The following is a 19,002-nucleotide window of genomic DNA, read 5'->3' as shown; positions in this document are numbered from 1 at the left end:
TGTTGCCTACCCTCACTACCTGGGGTTTGACCATCAGAAGGTCCAGGAAACAGTTGCAGAACGAGTCCTAGGGTTCACTCTGCTGCCACAAAACCCTTAGGTATATACACTTACCTTCATATGAACAAATCACAATTGTAATCTGGGCTCACCACGTTAGATAAATTGGTATATATCAGTCAGCCTTCAGGTATGAAAAGGTTGCTGGCAGATATGAAATCAGAAGTATTGTTATCAAATCGCTGGATGTTTCTGTGGATAGTCTACTTTGTACACAAGAGGTAGCTGTTTGACATTATTCATTTGAAAACTCTGGGCTCTGGTGTTATACTGAAATCAATAGCAAAAATTGTCAAATTAAGTCTTATTTAAATGAAGTCATATTTAAAAGTTATAGATTTAGTTTTTAACAATGTACAGGCTTATCACGCAGATAATTTAGAAAACGTTGACACCTTCCACGTTGTTCATTATTTTCCATAGAACGCATAGCCCCTAGTTGATTATCCCTTACTCATTACAGCACAAATGACAGACTCCTATGTTTACTCTTTCCTTGCAAGAGGAACCTCTGGATAAGAGAGAAAAATAAATGTGTTCTGGATCTTATCTATCTTGAAAAAAAATGTTCTTCACTTTTTCAAACACTACAGTAATTATTCAATGTTCTTTACGTCATACTTGAAAAGTACGGTAAATCCAATCAGCGACAAAAACCCGACGTAATGTACGCACGTCCCGCCCCTCTGGGGTATCTATTTATACAATATTTCTACACTGGTGTTTGACACGCACTAAAGACAGTGCGGGCTGTTGATAGAACATATCATTACGGCTACTGCTTCTGAATTGATGCAACTTTTCGATAACAATTCGATGAAAGAAAATGCAAAGTCTTCATATTTGTAGATAGACATTTTGCGGCATACCATTATCTGAATCTCTTCAGTTAAGTTTGACTGCAGCTTGAGAGTACATCATTTAGACTAGTTAGCGGCATAGTCACATTATTGCTGTCATCATATTTGACAGTGTTAAAAATCTGCATTGTCGTGCGAAGAAATGACAGAAGGTACCAACATGACAGACAATGAGTATGAGACAACTAAAGAAATGGTTGCTGCGGAACCTGCGGAAGAGACACCAATTAAGTCATTTGAAAAGCGCCCGGATGAAGTTGAGGAGAACAATGAGAACGGGGGAAGCAAAGGAACCATCCAAGAGCAGGTCCCGGTCACTGCGGAGGAGCCTGAGTTCGTGCACCCAGAAGGAGGATGGGGGTGGGTGGTTATGCTTGCTGCCATGTGGTGCAATGGAGCGGTGTTCGGAATCCAGAACGCCTTTGGGATCCTGTTCATGTCCCTTCTGAAAGAATTCGGCTCAGCAGATGATGTGGACCTCAGGTTCAAAACAGGTGAGAAAAGTCCGCATAACGCGAGTAACCTAGCTAAATACTGTATTAGCGAGTTAGCTTGCATCCGCATGCCTCATAAAATATTTGTATTACTTTCTGGCAGCATATCAACTTGTGACATTCATTTTCGTTCTTCCTTGTATGCTATCGTTGACTGGGACTAGTGAACGGCATACAAATCACACTAATGCAACAAAGTTTAGAGAATGTCATTAATTTACCATCAAACTAAGTTTCCGATCTAATCACCTTTCCAGCTAGCACGGTCTAGATTGCTAACGTTATCTGGTGTCAGTCAACAATTCGAGCGTGCCACATGGCTAGACAGTGCTTGAGGTGGAGGAAATGTCTTTTTTCAAGTCGGTTCACAGAAATGTACAAATGACGCTATGCCATAGAGACCTCTGATTATTCACTGTTAAGGGTTCATACACATCTTATCAGATGTGGGTCTCTATTGGTGGGTCTATGTAGCCTACATGGAAAAAGTCAGCATTTATGTGGTGTTGACACTAGAAGGCTGCTGGTCTCTGATCCCATGTAGCCTTATTCTAAAAATGTTTGTTTTTCTCTCATCAATCTACACACAATACCCCATAATGAAAAGGCAAAAACAGGTTTTTAGACATTTATTAAAACATTTATAAAAATAAAAAAAATATCACATTTACATAAGTATTCAGACCCTTTACTCAGTACTTTGTTGAAGAACATTTGGCAGCTATTACAGCCTCAAGTTTTCGGTATAACACTACAAGCTTGGAACACCTGTATTTGGAGAGTTCTCCCATTCTTCTCTGCAGATCCTCTCAAGCTCCATCAGGTTGGATGGAGAGCGTCGCTGTACTGATATTTTCAGGTTGCTCCAGAGATGTTCGATCGGGTTCAAGTCCAGGCTCTGGCTGGGCCACTCAAGGACATTCAGAGACATGTCCCGAAGCCACTCCTGCGTTGTCTTGGCTGTGTGCTTAGGGTCATTGTCCTGTTGGAAGGTGAACCTTTGCCTGAGGTTCTGAGCACTCTGGAGCAGGTTTTTATCAAGGATCTCTCTGTGCTTTGCTCCGTTCATCTTTCCCTCGATCCTGACTAGTCTCCCAGTCCCTGCCGCTGAAAAACATCCCCACAGCATGATGCTGCCACCACCATGCTTCACCGTAGGGATGGTGCCAGGCTTCTTCCAGATGTGACGCTTGGCATTGAGGCCAAATAGTTCAATCTTGGTTTCATCAGACCAGAGAATCTGGTTTCTCATGGTCTGAGAGTCCTTTAGGTGCCTTTTGGCAAACTCCAAGTGGGCTGTCATGTGCCTTTTACTGAGGAGTGGCTTCCGTCTAGCCACTTTACCATAAAGGCCTGATTGGTGGAGTACTGCAGAGATGGTTGTACTTCTGGAAGGTTCTCCCATCTCCACGGAGGAACTTTGGAGCTCTGTCAGAGTGACCATCGGGTACTTGGTCACCTCCCTGACCAAGGCCCTTCTCCCGCTATAGGAAAAGGCCAGCTCTAGGAAAAGTCTAGGTGGTTACAAATTTCTTCCATTTAAGAATGATGGAGGCCACTGTGTTCTTGGGGACCTTCAATGCTGCAGAAATGTTTTGGTACCCTTCCCCAGATCTGTGCTTCGACACAATCCTGTCTCGGAGCTCTATGGACAATTCCTTCGACCTCATGGTTGGTTTTTGCTCTAACATGCACTGTCAACTGTGGGACCTTTTGTATAGACCGGTATGTGCCTTTCCAAATCATGTCGCATCAATTGAATTTATCACAGGTGTACTCCAATCAAGTTGTAAAAACATCTAAAGGATGATCAATGGAAATAGGATGCACTCGAGCTCAATTTCGAGTCTCATAGCAATGGGTCTGAATACTTATGTAAATAAGGTATGTATTTTTTTTTTGTGTGTTTTTGCTTTGTCATTAAAGAGTATTGTGTGTAGATTGATGAGAAACAATATTTAATCAATTTTAGAATAAGGCTGTAACGTAACAAAATATGGAAAAAGTCAAGGGGTCTGAATAGTTTCCAAATGCACTGTATGTAGCCTACTATAGGGGAAGGGGTTTATTTCCACTCCCACTGATTCTCTGGCCAGTCTCAATGTGCAATGTGTATTCTTTGGCAGCTGCTCTTGAAAAGAAGCCCATGAAAGATTATCTCAATACATTTGGCTGTTCATAGTTAATGGCTATACATTGCACTGCCATTTCATCCTCACAGTATTAGATAAGAAGAACCTCCTTTGTACAACACAGGCATAACATTTTGCGGGGTAGCCTTGAAACAGATGACCACAGCCCTGTCAGTTTCAGGGCCATTAAAAGGTTCAAACATTTCTGGAAAATGTTCAGACAGTGAGTGAGCATGCCCAGTGTGTGTTTTTCCTCTCCATGGCTAAAGGTTCACCTCAACCACATGGATAATGATCCCACGTTGTTCAACTGTCTTTAGCCACCTGTTGCTGATGTTATTTGGGTTTGAGAATTGGTTTCTGTTGACGTGTGATTTACATTTGGCCACGATAATGGGTGAGAAGTGTGAATAGGCTATTTCCCACTCTTTGATTAGGTTACGTGTTAAGGAGACTCATTTGTGTAGCCTATAACCTTTTCAAACGGAAGGTCCTGCATCAAATATAGGATCAAAGCTGGGAAGATACACTGATTGGCAGTGGTAATCAAATCTACGATGATTAACAAACAATGAATCACTACATTGATAGATGTATCAGATCTTGTTAACTGATAGCTACTAATCACAGCATTGTCACATTGTAATTACAATGTAATTATCACTCGAAGTGATCACTCATTGGCCAAGTGATCACTCATTCCTTGATTTTCTTCAGTACAATTTCTTCTTCCTCAGTCTGAAATGAGTAGCCAGGATCGCATCAGCATGCTTCAAGTCCAGCTGTTGCCCTGCCTTCCACTTTCCCCAGTCGTAGTCCCTCTCCAGTTGTCAGAGGTCTCCTCTAGGGATATCCTGAGAGGAACATTATCCAGCTAGGCATACTGCCAGTAGCTAAAGGTCCCAGACAGAGGGGAGTTCATGGAGCCTTTGGCAACCCATATCATGTATATTTTACCTACAGTATACTGACGTATACTCATGTCACTGTTACACTACTAGATGTTATTGCGGGTGTAGTAAAATGCTTGTGTTCCTAGCTCCAACAGTGCAGTTATATCTAACAACTCACAAAAATAAAAAATCTAAAGTAAAAGAATGGAGTTAAGAGATATATCAATATTAGGACGACCAATGTCGGAGTGGCATTGACTAGAATACAGTAGAATAGAATACAGTATATACATATGAAATTAGTAAAGCAGTATGTAAACATTATTCAAGTGACAAGTGATTCCATGTCTATTTAAATAGGGCAGCAGCCTCTATGGTGCAGGGTTGAGTAACCGGGTGGTAGCCGACTAGTGATGGCTGTTTAACGGTCGTCTGGCCTTGAGATAGAAGCTGTTTTTCAGTCTCTCGATCCCAGCTTTGATGCACCTTTTACTGACCTCACCTTCTGGATGGTAGTGGGTTGAACAGGCAGTGGCTCGGGTGGTTGATGATCTTTTTGGCCTTCCTGTGACATCGGGTGCTGCAGATGTCCTGGATGGCAGGCAGTGTGCCCCCGGTGATGTGTTGGGCTGACCACACCACCCTCTGGAGAGCCCTGCAGTTGCGGGCAGTGCAGTTGCCATACCAGGCAGTGATACAGCCCAACAAGATGCTCTCAATTGTGCATCTATAAAAGTTTGTGAGGGTCTTAGGAGCCAAGCCAAATTTCTTTAGCCTCCTGAGGTTGAAAATAATTTGTTGCGCCTTCTTCAACACACACACTGTCTGTGTGGGTGGACTATTTCAGATCGTCAGTGATGTGTACGCCAAGGATCTTGAAGCTTTTCACCTTCTCCACTGCGGTCCCGTCGATGTGGATGGGGGTGTGCTCCTCTGCTGTCCTGAAGTTCACGATCAGGTCCTTCATTTTGTTGACGTTGAGGGAGAGGTTATTTTCCTGGCACCACTTCGCCAGGGCCCCCACCTCCTCCCTGTAGGCTGTCTCCTCATTGTTGGTAATCAGGCCTACAACTGTTGTGTCATCTGCAAACTTGATGGTTTAGTTGCAGGCATGTGTGGCCACGCAGTCATGGGTGAACAGGGAGTACAGGAGGGGGCTGAGCACACACCCTTGTGGGGCCTCCGTTTTGAGGATCAGCGAAGTGGTGTTGTTTCCTACCTTCACCACCAGGGGGGGCCCATCAGGAAGTCCAGGACCCAGTTGCACAAGGCGGGGTTCAGACCCAGGGCCCCAAGCTTAGTGATGAGCTAGGGGGGCACTATGCTGTTGAAGGCTGTCCTGTAGTCAATGAACAGCATTCTTACATAGGTATTCCTCTTGTCCAGATGGGATAGATCAGCGTGTAGTGCGAAGGTGACTGCATCATCTGTGGATCTATTGGGGTGGAATGCAAATTGAAGTGGGTCTAGGGTGTCAGGTAAGGTGTAGGTGATATGATCCTTAACTAGCCTCTCAAAACACTTTATTATGACAGAATGAATGCTACGGGGTGATAGTCATTTAGTTCAGTTACAAGAAGCAAGTGGGGACAACAGAGATAGGGAGAGATTGAATATGTCCGTAAACACTCCAGCCAGCTGGTCTGCGCATGCTCTGAGGACTCGGCTAGGGATGCCATCTGGGCCGGCAGCCTTGCGAGGGTTAACACGTTTAAATGTCTTACTCACATCGGCCACGGAACACGAGAGCCCACAGTCCTTGGGACCAGGCCACGTCGGTGACACTGTGTGATCTTCGAAGCGGGCGAAGAAGGTGTTTAGCTTGTCCGGGAGCAAGATGTCGGTGTCCGCGACGTGGCTGGTTTTCCCTTTGTAATCCGTGATTGTCTGTAGACCCTGCCACATGATAATTTCTCTACTATGCATGACATCATGGGCTTGGTATAGCTGCAGAAATAATGGGAAACACAAGGGGTTTCTACAGAGATCCTATAATCAACTTCTAGGGGGGTTTCTGGATCTGTTTAATTCATTTGGAATATTGGCTAGCTAGATGGATCATGAACCCATTTTCTTTTCTTTTTATAGAATAGCACAGCTACAGACCAGCCCTGTCCCAATGGTGTTGAGATGAACTGGGACCTAAAATTAGCTGTCACTCAAGCAAAGTTGACATTTTAAATTTAGACTGTCAACACCCATCTTAAGCCTATCTGTAAAGCATGATACACCCACACGCACCCTTGACCCCTTCCTATCCAGTCAGATTCTAAAGGTGTTGGCTCTCCAGTCACCAGTTGGACAGTAACAGCACATTTCCTATTAGATTTAGTTTGTCTCAACAGTTGGACTAATGGTGTTATTCAACATTCATTTATGTCCTTTCCCTCCCAAACATAGATGTAGCCCATTGGCAGAGAGCAAAGGCCTTTCTTCCAGCTACAGCCTCAAGCTCTGAGCTTCCTGCAGTGAGGGTGAAGTAAAGCAGGTGTAGAGGGGGCTCAAAGGGGGGAGATTATTGTCTTGCACAAATGCTACCTGCCTCTGTTCTGTCAGGAAGTCTTCTATAGTTATGTGTTTAAGTGTCAAGTACAACACTGCATACAGACTGCAGAGCCCTCCGCCCACTGTAAGCCACAATAAATCGAGTTCCCCTGTGTTTTGGGTGGGAAATGGCTGTGAAGCAAGCTGTAATTTATTGCATGTTTGTGTCTGTTAAAGAATGTGAAACAGGGCCTCCCGGGTGGCGCAGTGGTTAAGGAGCAATGGCCAGCTGTGCCATCAGAGTCCCTGGGTTCGCGCCCAGGCTCTGTCGTAACCGGCCGCGACCGGGAGGTCCGTGGGGCGACGCACAATTGGCCTAGCGTCGTCAGGGTTAGGGAGGGATTGGTCGGTAGGGATCTCCTTGTCTCATCGCGCACCAGCGACTCCTGTGGCGGGCCGGGCGCAGTGCGCGCTAGCCAAGGTTGCCAGGTGCACGGTGTAGCCTCCGACACATTGGTGCGGCTGGCTTCCGGGTTGGATGCGCACTGTGTTAAGAAGCAGTACGGCTGGTTGGGTTGTGTATCGGAGGACGCATGACATTCAGCCTTCGTCTCTCCCGAGCCCGTACGGGAGTTGTAGCAATGAGACAAGATAGTAGCTACTACAACAATTGGATACCACGAAAATTCACAAAAAAAAGAATGTGAAACAATGTTGTGTATGTTTGCTGCTTTTCTTTCATTAAATTAATTGTGGCTGTTTTTAGTTATGACCTAAAATACATTTGTTCATATGGGCAGGAAGTTGTATCAGATAGCCTACAGTTCATGCCAAAATATTTAGAACTGGTAAAAGACAGTTTAATGTCAATCTTCGTAACATGACTATAGAAATGGAAAGAAGAGGCCTCCCGGGTGGCGCAGTGGTCTAAGGCACTGCATCGCAGTGCTAGCTGTGCCACCAGAGACACTGGGTTCGAGCCCAGATTGAATCGCCGAGCTGAGAAGGTAAAAATCTGTCGCCCCGGGGCCTCCTGGGTGGCGCAGTGGTTAAGGGCGCTGTACTGCAGCGCCAGCTGTGCCACCAGAGACTGGGTTCGCGCCCAGGCTCTGTCGCAGCCGGCCGCGACCGGGAGGTCCATGGGGCGACGTACAATTGGCCTAGCCTCGTCCGGGTTGGGGAGGGTTTGACCGGTAGTGATATCCTTGCCAGGTGCACAGTGTTTCCTCCAACACATTGGTGCAGCCCGCATACGGGTTGGATGCGCGCTGTGTTAAGAAGCAGTGCGGCTTAGTTGGGTTGTGTTTCGACCTTCGTCTCTCTGAGCCCATACGGGAGTATGAGCTCCCGTATGAGACAAGATAGTAACTACTAACAATTGGATACCATGAAATTGGGGATAAAATTCAAAGAAAAAAAAATGGAAAGAAGTTGATTTTAGAGACAAAGTAACAATATGATTAAAGGATGATCAAAAATGTATGTTTCACCTAAAATAGACTATTAAATCAAAGTCATAGGCCTATATTGTTGTTAGACAATATCTCACTGATGTCTTCTCACTGATGTCAATGGACGATCAAAACTCATAATTGTGCATGTAACTTGATGGTGAGAGCCCAGTATCAAGTTACATGAATGAATGTTATTTATAATAAGGGTTACATGGAAAAAATTGGACCTCTGAAATGAAATTTCTTGAATAGGAAGAAATAGACTCCAACACAAAGCCCTCTTGTTGTTAGTAAAGTCGTAGTAAAGTCTAATTAAAAGTGAAGACACTTGAAACAAATTATGCATACTCAAATTTACCTGCTTTCAGCACCATGAGCTATCAATTTCTGATTGATTGTGCCCAGCTGCTGCTTCAAGTTTCAGCACCACAATGGAAGTTAATCAAATCTGGCTTATTGGTCAATAAATACATAATGGGCAAGATACATATTGTTTTTAACAAAAATGAATTATAGTACTAGCAAGCTATTGAAGTCGACCTCCGGTTCTCCTTCTCATCTTTGCATTCTCCTTCTCAAACTGAACAGCATAGTCCATGCTGGAGTATTAATTGTGGCGTGTAATGCAGCCTAGTTTTATTTACACAATCCCAGCAGCTTCTTTAGAAATGTAACTTTGTTCTGTGCTTCTCTGAGCATGCAATTCATAGGCTATGGATCATTTAATTGAGACCACACAATGACTGTTGGCCATCATTGTAAATAAAACAACATTTCTTAACTGACTTTCCTAATTAAATAAAGGTTAAAAAAATATACTTGTTTTTTTTGCCTATGGGTGCATGCACTTGATATCGTGTACCCAGCGGAGAATCCGCTGAATTGCAGAGCGCCACATTCAAATAATATTACTAAAAATATTTATATTCATGAAATCACAAGTGCAATATAGCAAAACACAGCTTAGCTCTTTGTTAAGCCACCTGTTGTGTCAGATTTTGAAAATATGCTTTACAGCAAAAGCAATCCAAGCGTTTGTAAGTTTATCGATCACTAGACAAAACATTATGAACACCTAGCATCAAAGTAGCTCGGTCACGAAAATCAGAAAAGCAATAAAATTAATCGCTTACCTTTGATGATCTTCGGAGGTTTTCACTCATGAGACTCCCAGTTACACAAATGTTCCTTTTGTTCCATAAAGATTGTTTTTATATCCAAAATACCTCAGTTTGTTTGGCGCGTTATGTTCAGAAATCCACAGGCTCGAGCGGTCACGACAACGCAGACAAATTCCAAATAGTATCCGTAATGTCCACATAAACATGTCAAACGTTTTTTCTAATAAATAATTGATAAAATATCAACTGGCACGGTCTCTTTTTCAGTAGGAGAGGGAGAGACGATGGCTGCCCAAGCTCTGTTGCGCAAGCAAAACTCATGCAAACACCAGACGCGATGTTATCTTTCTCGCTCATTTTTCAAAATAAAAGCCTCAAACTATGTCTACAGACAGACACCTTGAGGAAGCGATAGGAAAAGGAATCTGGTTGATATCCCTTTAATGGAGTGAAGGCAGGCTATGGAACATTGCGCTTTCAAAATAGAAGCCACTTCCTGGTTTGATTTTCCTCAGGTTTTCGCCTGCAATATCAGTTCTGTTATACTCGCAGACAATATTTTGGAAACTTTAGGATAGAAAACACTCTATCTGTCAATTCTAGCATATGGGCCTGAGAAATAGGCCGTTTACTTTGGGAACGTTATTTTTCCAAACATAAAAATAGTGCCCCCTAGCGAAAATATGTTTTAATTACACATTTTAGAATAAGGCGGTAACATAACAAAATTTGGAAAAAGTCAAGGGGTCTGAATACTTTCCGAATGCACTATATAGAGTTGAAGTCAGAAGTTTACATACAGCTTAGCCAAATACATTTAAACTCAGTTTTTCACAATTCCTGACATTTAATCCTAGTTAAAATTCCCTGTCTTAGGTCAGTTAGGATCACCACTTTTATTTTAAGAATGTGAAATGTCAGAATAATAGTAGAGCATGATTTATTTCAGCTTTTATTACTTTCATCACATTCCCAGTGGGTCAGAAGTTTACATTAGAGGTCGACCGATTATGATTTTTCAACGTTGATACCGATTATTGGAGGACCAAAAAAGCCGATACCGATTAATCGGCCGATTTAAAAAAAATTAAAATTAAAATTACATTTTTTTGTAATTTTTTTATTTTTTACATTTGTAATAATGACAATTACAACAATACTGAATTAACACTTATTTTAACTTAATATAAAACAAACAATTTAGCCTCAAATAAATAATGAAACATGTTCAATTTGGTTTAAATAATGCAAAAACAAAGTGTTGGAGAAGAAAGTAATATGTGCCATGTAAAAATATGTGCCATGTAAAAAAGCTAACATTCAAATCAAATCAAATCAAATTTTATTTGTCACATACACATGGTTAGCAGATGTTAATGCGAGTGTAGCGAAATGCTTGTGCTTCTAGTTCCGACAATGCAGTAATAACAAGTAATCTAACTAACAATTCCAAAACTACTGTCTTGTACACAGTGTAAGGGGAAAAATAATATGTACATAAGGATATATGAATGAGTGATGGTACAGAGCAGCATAGGCAAGATACAGTAGATGGTATCGGGTACAGTATGTACAAATGAGATGAGTATGTAAACAAAGTGGCATAGTATAGTATAAAGTGGCTAGTGATACATGTATTACATAAGGATACCGTCGATGATATAGAGTACAGTATATACGTATGCATATGAGATGAATAATGTAGGGTAAGTAACATTTATATAAGGTAGCATTGTTTAAAGTGGCTAGTGATATATTTACATCATTTCCCATCAATTCCCATTATTAAAGTGGCTGGAGTTGAGTCAGTGTCAGTGTGTTGGCAGCAGCCACTCAGTGTTAGTGGTGGCTGTTTAACAGTCTGATGGCCTTGAGATAGAAGCTGTTTTTCAGTCTCTCGGTCCCAGCTTTGATGCACCTGTACTGACCTCGCCTTCTGGATGATAGCGGGGTGAACAGGCAGTGGCTCGGGTGGTTGATGTCCTTGATGATCTTTATGGCCTTCCTGTGACATCGGGTGGTGTAGGTGTCCTGGAGGGCAGGTAGTTTGCCCCCGGTGATGCGTTGTGCAGACCTCACTACCCTCTGGAGAGCCTTACGGTTGAGGGCGGTGCAGTTGCCATACCAGGCGGTGATACAGCCCGCCAGGATGCTCTCGATTGTGCATCTGTAGAAGTTTGTGAGTGCTTTTGGTGACAAGCCGAATTTCTTCAGCCTCCTGAGGTTGAAGAGGCGCTGCTGCGCCTTCTTCACGATGCTGTCTGTGTGAGTGGACCAATTCAGTTTGTCTGTGATGTGTATGCCGAGGAACTTAAAACTTGCTACCCTCTCCACTACTGTTCCATCGATGTGGATAGGGGGGTGTTCCCTCTGCTGTTTCCTGAAGTCCACAATCATCTCCTTAGTTTTGTTGACGTTGAGTGTGAGGTTGTTTTCCTGACACCACACTCCGAGGGCCCTCACCTCCTCCCTGTAGGCCGTCTCATCGTTGTTGGTAATCAAGCCTACCACTGTTGTGTCGTCCGCAAACTTGATGATTGAGTTGGAGGCGTGCGTGGCCACGCAGTCGTGGGTGAACAGGGAGTACAGGAGAGGGCTCAGAACGCAACCTTGTGGGGCCCCAGTGTTGAGGACTGAGTTCCTAGCTCAGAACATGAAGTAGTATCATGTTAAAAGGAACCACCAACTTTCATATGTTCTCAATATTCCAAGGTAAGAGGTTTTAGGTTGTAGTTCATATAGTATTTATAGGATTATTTCTCTCTATACCATTTTGTATTTCATTAACCTTTGACTATTGGATGTTCTTATAGGCACTATAGCATTGCCAGTGTAACAGTATAGCTTCCGTCCCCCTCCTTGCCCCTACCTGGACTCGAACCAGGAACACATCGACAATAGCCACACTCAAAGCATTGTTACCAATTGCTCCACAAAAACTGAATGAATGATTACGGGCCTGCTGCTGCTCAGTCAGACTGCTTTATCAAATCAGACTTAATTATAACATAAGAACACACAGAAATACGAGCCTTTGGTCATTAATATGATCGAATCCGGAAACTATCATTTCGAAAACAAATGTTTATTCTTTCAGTGATTCTTTCAGTAATCTTTGTCCAAACATTTCAAACAACTTTCCTAATACAACTTTAGGTATTTTTTTACGTAAATAATCGATCAAATTTAAGACGGGATAAACTGCGTTCAATACCGGACGAAAACAAAGTGGAGCGTGCTTTCAGGTCACGCACCTCTAACAAACAGTACACTTCACTCGACCCTCGTTCTGAACTGCCTTCTTCATTTCTCAAAGGAAAAACATCAACCAATTTCTAAAGACTGTTGACATCCAGTGGAAGCGATAGGAACTGCAAGCAAGTGCCTTAGAAATCCAGATCCCCATAGAAAACTTTATTGAAAAGAGAGTGACCTCTGTTTCACCTGCCAAATAAGTTCTGTTATACTCACAGACATCATTCAAACAGTTTTAGAAACTTCAGAGTTTTCTATACAAATCTACTAATAGTATGCATATCCTAGCTTCTGCCTGAGTAGCAGGCAGTTTACTTTGGGCACGCTTTTCATCCTGATGTGAAAATACCGCACCCTAGCCTTAAGAAGTTTTTAAGGTGGTTTTGGAGCAGTGGCTTCTTCCTTGCTGTGCTGCCTTTCAGGTTGTAGATATAGGACTCGTTTTTACTGTGGATAGAGATAATTTTGTACCTGTTTCCTCCAGCATCTTCACAATGTCCTTTGCTGCTGTTCTGGGATTGATTTGCACTGCTCGCACCAAAGTATGTTCATCTCTAGGAGACAGAACGCGTCTCCTTCCTGAGCGATATGGCGGCTGCGTGGTCCCATGGTGTTTATACTTGCGTACTATTGTTTGTACAGATGAACGTGGCACCTTCAGGCGTTTGGAAATTGTTCCCAAGGATGAACCAGACTTGACGAGGTCTACACTTTTTTTCCTGAGGTCTTGGCTGATTTCTTTAGATTTTTCCATGATGTCAAGCATAGAGACACTGAGTTTGAAGGTAGGCCTTGAAATACATCCACAGGTACACCTCCAATAGGCTAATTGACATCATTTGAGTCTATCAGAAGCTTCTAAAGCCATGATTTTCCAAGCTGTTTAAAAGCACAGTCAACTTAGTGTATGTAAACATCTGACCCACTGGAATTGTGATACAGTGAATTATAAGTGAAGTAATGTCTAAACAATTTTTGAAAAAATGACTTATGTCATGCACAAAGTAGATGTCCTAACTGACTTGCAAAACTATAGTTTGTTAACAAGAAATTTGTGGATGTCACCTTCTGACCTTATTTCCTTTGTTTTGTCTTTGTTTTAGCATGGTCAGAGCGTGAGTTGGGGTGGGCAGTCTTTGTTTTTCTATGTTGTATTTTGCGTTTGGCCTGGTATGGTTCTCAATCAGAGGCAGGTGTCGTTAGTTGTCTCTGATTGAGAATCATACTTAGGTAGCCTTTTCCCACCAGTGTTTCGTGGGTGATTTTTTTTTCTTCTGTTCTGTGTTTTGTATTTCACCGTTCAGGACTGTTTCGTTCCCGTTGGTTTTTGTTCATATAATAAATACAATATGGACACTTACCACGCTGCGCATTGGTCCTCCGATCCTTCTTACTTCTCCTCCTCAGAAGAGGAGGACGAGAATCGTTACAGTGGAGTGGTTGAAAAACTAGTTTTAATGACTCCAACCTAAGTGTATGTGAACTTCCAACTTCAACTGTAGTACCAGTCAAAAGTTTGGACACCTACTCATTCAAGGGTTTTTATTTTATTTGTAATATTTTCTAAATTGTTGAATAATAGTGAAGACATCAAAACTATGAAATAACACATGGAATAATTTAGTAACCAAAAAAGTGTTAAATGAAAATATATTTTATATTCTTCAAAGTAGCCACCCTTTGCCTTAGGGCTGGGCGATCAAGTTTTTTCGATATATTCGAGTTTTAGCGCGATATGGAAAATGCCTGTATCGCAAGAATTGAGGTGTTATAATGTTGTAACGTTTTACAAATGCAGCGTCTCACTGTCTCTTCTGTCAGCCCAATGTTGAATCATGTCCCAATTGCGTGACTACACGTGCACAGAGGTTATCCACCAATCACAACCCTAGACAACCTTTCTCAAATTGTAACCACGCCGGAGAAGTGTTCCGGCGGTAAGAGTTCCACCTAAATGGATAGTGAGGAAGGCAGCTCAGCCTCTCGCTGAGTGCAGTAATGTTTTGATTCCAAAACATCTGGTGATTTTAGCAGAAATACTCATAATAAACATTGATAAAAGATATTAGTGTTATTCACAGAATAAGCAACCGCTGTATCAGATTTCTAAAAACTTTACGGAAAAAGCATAATCTGAGAACGGAGCTTAGAACCCAAAACAGCCAGAGGAATAGCCGCCATTTTGGAATCAACAAAGTTAGAAACAACACCATAAATATTCACTTACCTTTGATCTTCATCAGAAGCCACTCCCAGGAATCCCAGTCCAACAATAAATGACTTTGTTCCATAAAGTTCCATAATGTAGGTCCAAATAGCCACTTGTTAGCGTGTTCAGCCCAGTAATCCATCTTCATGAGGCGCGAGCATTTCACCCAGACAAAAACTCGAAAATTTCCGTTACAGTCCTTTAGAAACATGTCAAACTAATTATGGAATCAATTGTTAGGATGTTTTTAACATAAAACATCAATGTTCTAACCGGAGAATTCCTGTCTTCAGAAAAATCACTGGAACGCGAGGTAACTCTATCGGGAACGCGCGTCATGAGACCAAGGCTCTCTGCCAGACCACTGACTCGAACAGGACTCATGAGCCCCCCCTTTGTAGTAGAATCCTCATTCAACTTTCAAAAAACAGTTGACATCTAGTGGAAGCCCTAGGAAGTGCAACCTAATCCATATCTCAATGTGTACTCGGTAGGCAAACCTTTGAAAAACTACAAACCTCAGATGTCCCACTTCCTGGTTGGATTTTTCTCAGGTTTTCGCCTGCCATATGAGTTCTGTAATACTCACAGACATCATTCAAACAGTTTTCGAAACTTCAGTGTTTCCTATCCAATAATTATAATAATATGCATATATTAGCATCTGGGACAGAGTAGGAGGTAGTTCATGATGGACTGTCATTTCTCTTTGCTTATTTGAGCTGTTCTTGCCATAATATGGACTTGGCCTTTTACCAAATAGGGTTATCTTCTGTATACCACCCCTACCTTGTCACAACACAACTGATTGGCTCAAATGCATTAAGAAGGAAAGAAATTCCACAAAATAACTTGCGTTGCAGCCTTATTCTAATATTGATTAAATCGGTTTTCTTCTTCTTCAGTCTACACACAATACCCCACAATGACAAAACAAAAACAGGTTTTTAGAAATTTTGGCAAAAAAAAGAAACTGAAATATCGCATTTACATAAGTATTCAGACCCGTTACTCAGCACTTTGTTGAAGCACCCTTGGCAGCGATTACAGCCTTGAGTCTTCTTGAGTATGACGCTACAAGCTTGGCACACCTGTATTTGGGGAGTTTCTCCCATTCTTCTCTGCAGATCCCCTCAAGCTCTGTCAGGTTGGCTGGGGAGCGTCGCTGCACAGCTATTTTCAGGTCTCTCTTGAGATGTTCGATCAGGTTCAAGTCCGGGCTCTGGCTGGGCCACTCAAGGACATTCAAAGACATGTCCCGAAGCCACTCCTGTGTTATCTTGGCTGTGTGCTTAGGGTCATTGTCCTGTTGGAAGGTGAATCTTTGACCCAGTTTGAGGTCCTGAGCGCTCTGGAGCAGGTTTAAAAAATAAAATCAAGGATCTCTGTGCTTTGCTCCATCCATCTTTCCCTTAATCATGACAAGTCTCCCAGTCTCTGCCGCTAAAAAACATCCCCACAGCATGATGCTGCCACCACCATGCTTCACCATTAGGGATGTTGCCAGGTTTCAGGCCAAAGAGTTAAATCTTTGTTTCATCAGACCAGAGATTCTCAGGGTCTGAGAGTCCTTTAGGTGCCTTTTGACCAACTCCAAGCTGCCTGTTATGTGCCTTTTTTTTTTTTTTACTGAGGAGTGGCTTCCATCTGGTCACTCTACCATAAAGGCCTGATTGGTGGAATGCTGCAGAGATGGTTGTCCTTTTTAAAGGTTCTTCCATCTCCACAGAGGAACCCTGGAGCTCTTTCAGAGTGACCATCAGGTTCTTGGTCACCTCCCTGACCAAGAACCAATAACTAGATATAGCCTTCATGTAAGACTCCACTGAAGCTGGAGTCTTATATCTCCCTCTCTAACTTTAAGCATCAGCTGTCAGAGCAGCTTACCGATCATTGCACCTGTACAGAGCCCTTCTGTAAATAGCCCACCCAACTACCTCATCCCCATATTGTTATTTATTTTTTTGCTCCTTTGCACCCCAGTATCTGTACTTGCATATTCATCTTCTGCACATCTATCACTCCAGTGTTTAATTGCTAAATTGTAATTATTTCACCATTATGGCCTATTTATTGCCTTACCTCCCTAATCTTACTACATTTGCAAACACTGTATATATATTTTTCTATTGTGTTTTTGACTAAGTTTGTTTATCCCATGTGTAACTCTGTTTGTCAGTTTGTTATCTTGGCCAGGTCACAGTTGTAAATGAGAACTTGTTCTCAACTGGCCTACATGCTTAAATAAAGGTGAAATAAAATACAAATATAGCTTTCTGTGTGTTTAACACAATAATAAATGAGTGAACAACGGTTTCCCCACGAACGTGTTTGCAATTGCATGCGCGCTGGTGTTGGGACCGCTGGAGTAGCTGCAGTGAGAGAGTGCTGTGGTAAAGTGCACCATGGTGGAAGCGTTTGCGCTAAATATACTCCCTTTACGGCACTGCTTTGCTTCTAAGTAGAGGAAGTGTAAGAGAAGGCCGATGGAGGGAGGCCCATTGCCTTGACAGGATGCGTGGATGTTAATTTGACACACCACCAATCACAGGAGGTTGGTGGCACTTTTTAATTGGGGTGGACGGGCTCGTGGAAATGGCTGAAGTGGAATGGTATCATATACATGGAAACCTTGTGTTTGGTGCTGTTCCAGCCATTATTATGAGCTGTCCTCCCCTAGACTTTTTCCACATTTTTGTTATGTTACAGACCGAATTTAAAATGGATTAAACTGAGATGTTGTGTCACTGGCCTACACATAGCACCCCATAACGCCAAAGTGGACTTGAGCCAATAAGTATTCAACCCCTTTGTTATGGCAAGTTAAAATAGCTTAACAAGTCATAAGTTGCATGGACTCACTCTATGTGCAATAAGTGTTTAACATGAATTTTGAATGACAACCAAATCTCTGTACCCCACACGTGTCTGTCTGATGAAATAAAAAAGTGAGAATATATTTTGATTTAATTCCGGCTGTAACACAAGAAAATGTGGAATAAGTCAAGGGGTATGAATACTTTCTGAAGGCACTATAGTTGCACTTTCAGGCCTATATGCACATCTTGATTGGGCTTTTATATAGTATTGAATATTTTATTTTTTTGAGTTGATTTTCAGAAATGCAGAAGGCTAGCCTACATGTAGGCATGCTGAATGAACCTATTGATAGTGTTTATTCACCTGTCTATTTCTCATCTGATGCATCGCCCAGAAAGCAGTAGTGACGGTACTGGCAGGGAGGGTGAGAGTGCACTGAGTGCGTCACTAACTGAGTAACTACCACCCTTCTTCATCAGGACATGACCCTATGTATCTGGAGACTGCAGACATGGGGTTTATCGTACTCAAGACATGCTGGCATACATCTCCAAGGCTTGACAATGCAGCCACAAACTGTCCTGCTCAGTGCTCCCCAGTTAAATATCCTCCCTTTTATGAAAAATATGGTAGATACGGATAGCAGGTCTAGGCTTATTCTGGATGAATGAAAATTCAGCATGCATGTATGTTGTATTGATCTTATCTGGGATGCTTGCCATTATAAGATGTGCTCTAATTCCACAGCACTGTGCATGACTAAAACTTTATATTGAACCACAGACCGGGTTATAAAGTTTGGTGGACTGGCCCTGCTCAGTTAGGTAGATATGGGCCTCCAAGAAATTTACTATAAAATAAATGAATGCTGCTATTCAGGCCTCCTTGATGTTTAAACTAGCAGACCTGTATTTTTCAGTTGCCAGCCTGCAATTTTTCATATCGATTGAAGAGGTTTGGAGGTGTAAAATGCATGACATGTTCTTCGAATTATCATAGTCTGTTCAGTTGACATTAAGGTGGTTTGGATTGGAACCAAGTGCACTCAAAGGATTAGGAACCGTATTGGGAAAGCCAGTGTGAATGATGCAAATATTAGCTTAGAGTAAATTGACCACTGCTCCTACCAGGGCAGAGCAGAACATGTTCTCTAAAAGCATATTTGGCTTGGTGGTAGTTGTGATGAATTTGGTCATTAGATGATCCTCGTTCTCAGTGAT

General features: G+C 42.3%; 1 protein-coding gene across 1 annotated transcript in view; it reads left to right on the top strand.

The window, feature by feature from the left end:
- The first annotated feature begins 786 nt into the window (after nucleotides 1–786).
- Nucleotides 787–19,002, top strand: part of LOC139415071 (monocarboxylate transporter 10-like) — a 72,494-nt gene continuing 54,278 nt past the window's right edge. The window contains exon 1 of the mRNA XM_071162840.1: nucleotides 787–1,414. Within this exon, the coding sequence (XP_071018941.1) occupies nucleotides 1,063–1,414 (352 nt within the window). The 5' untranslated portion in view covers nucleotides 787–1,062. The remainder of the gene's footprint in view (nucleotides 1,415–19,002) is intronic.

The sequence above is a fragment of the Oncorhynchus clarkii genome, chromosome 8 (assembly GCF_045791955.1).
Source record: "Oncorhynchus clarkii lewisi isolate Uvic-CL-2024 chromosome 8, UVic_Ocla_1.0, whole genome shotgun sequence".
Classification (NCBI taxonomy): domain Eukaryota; kingdom Metazoa; phylum Chordata; class Actinopteri; order Salmoniformes; family Salmonidae; genus Oncorhynchus; species Oncorhynchus clarkii.
The sequence above is the reverse complement of the archived record's forward strand: the minus strand, read 5'-3'. Positions and strand labels throughout refer to the sequence as shown.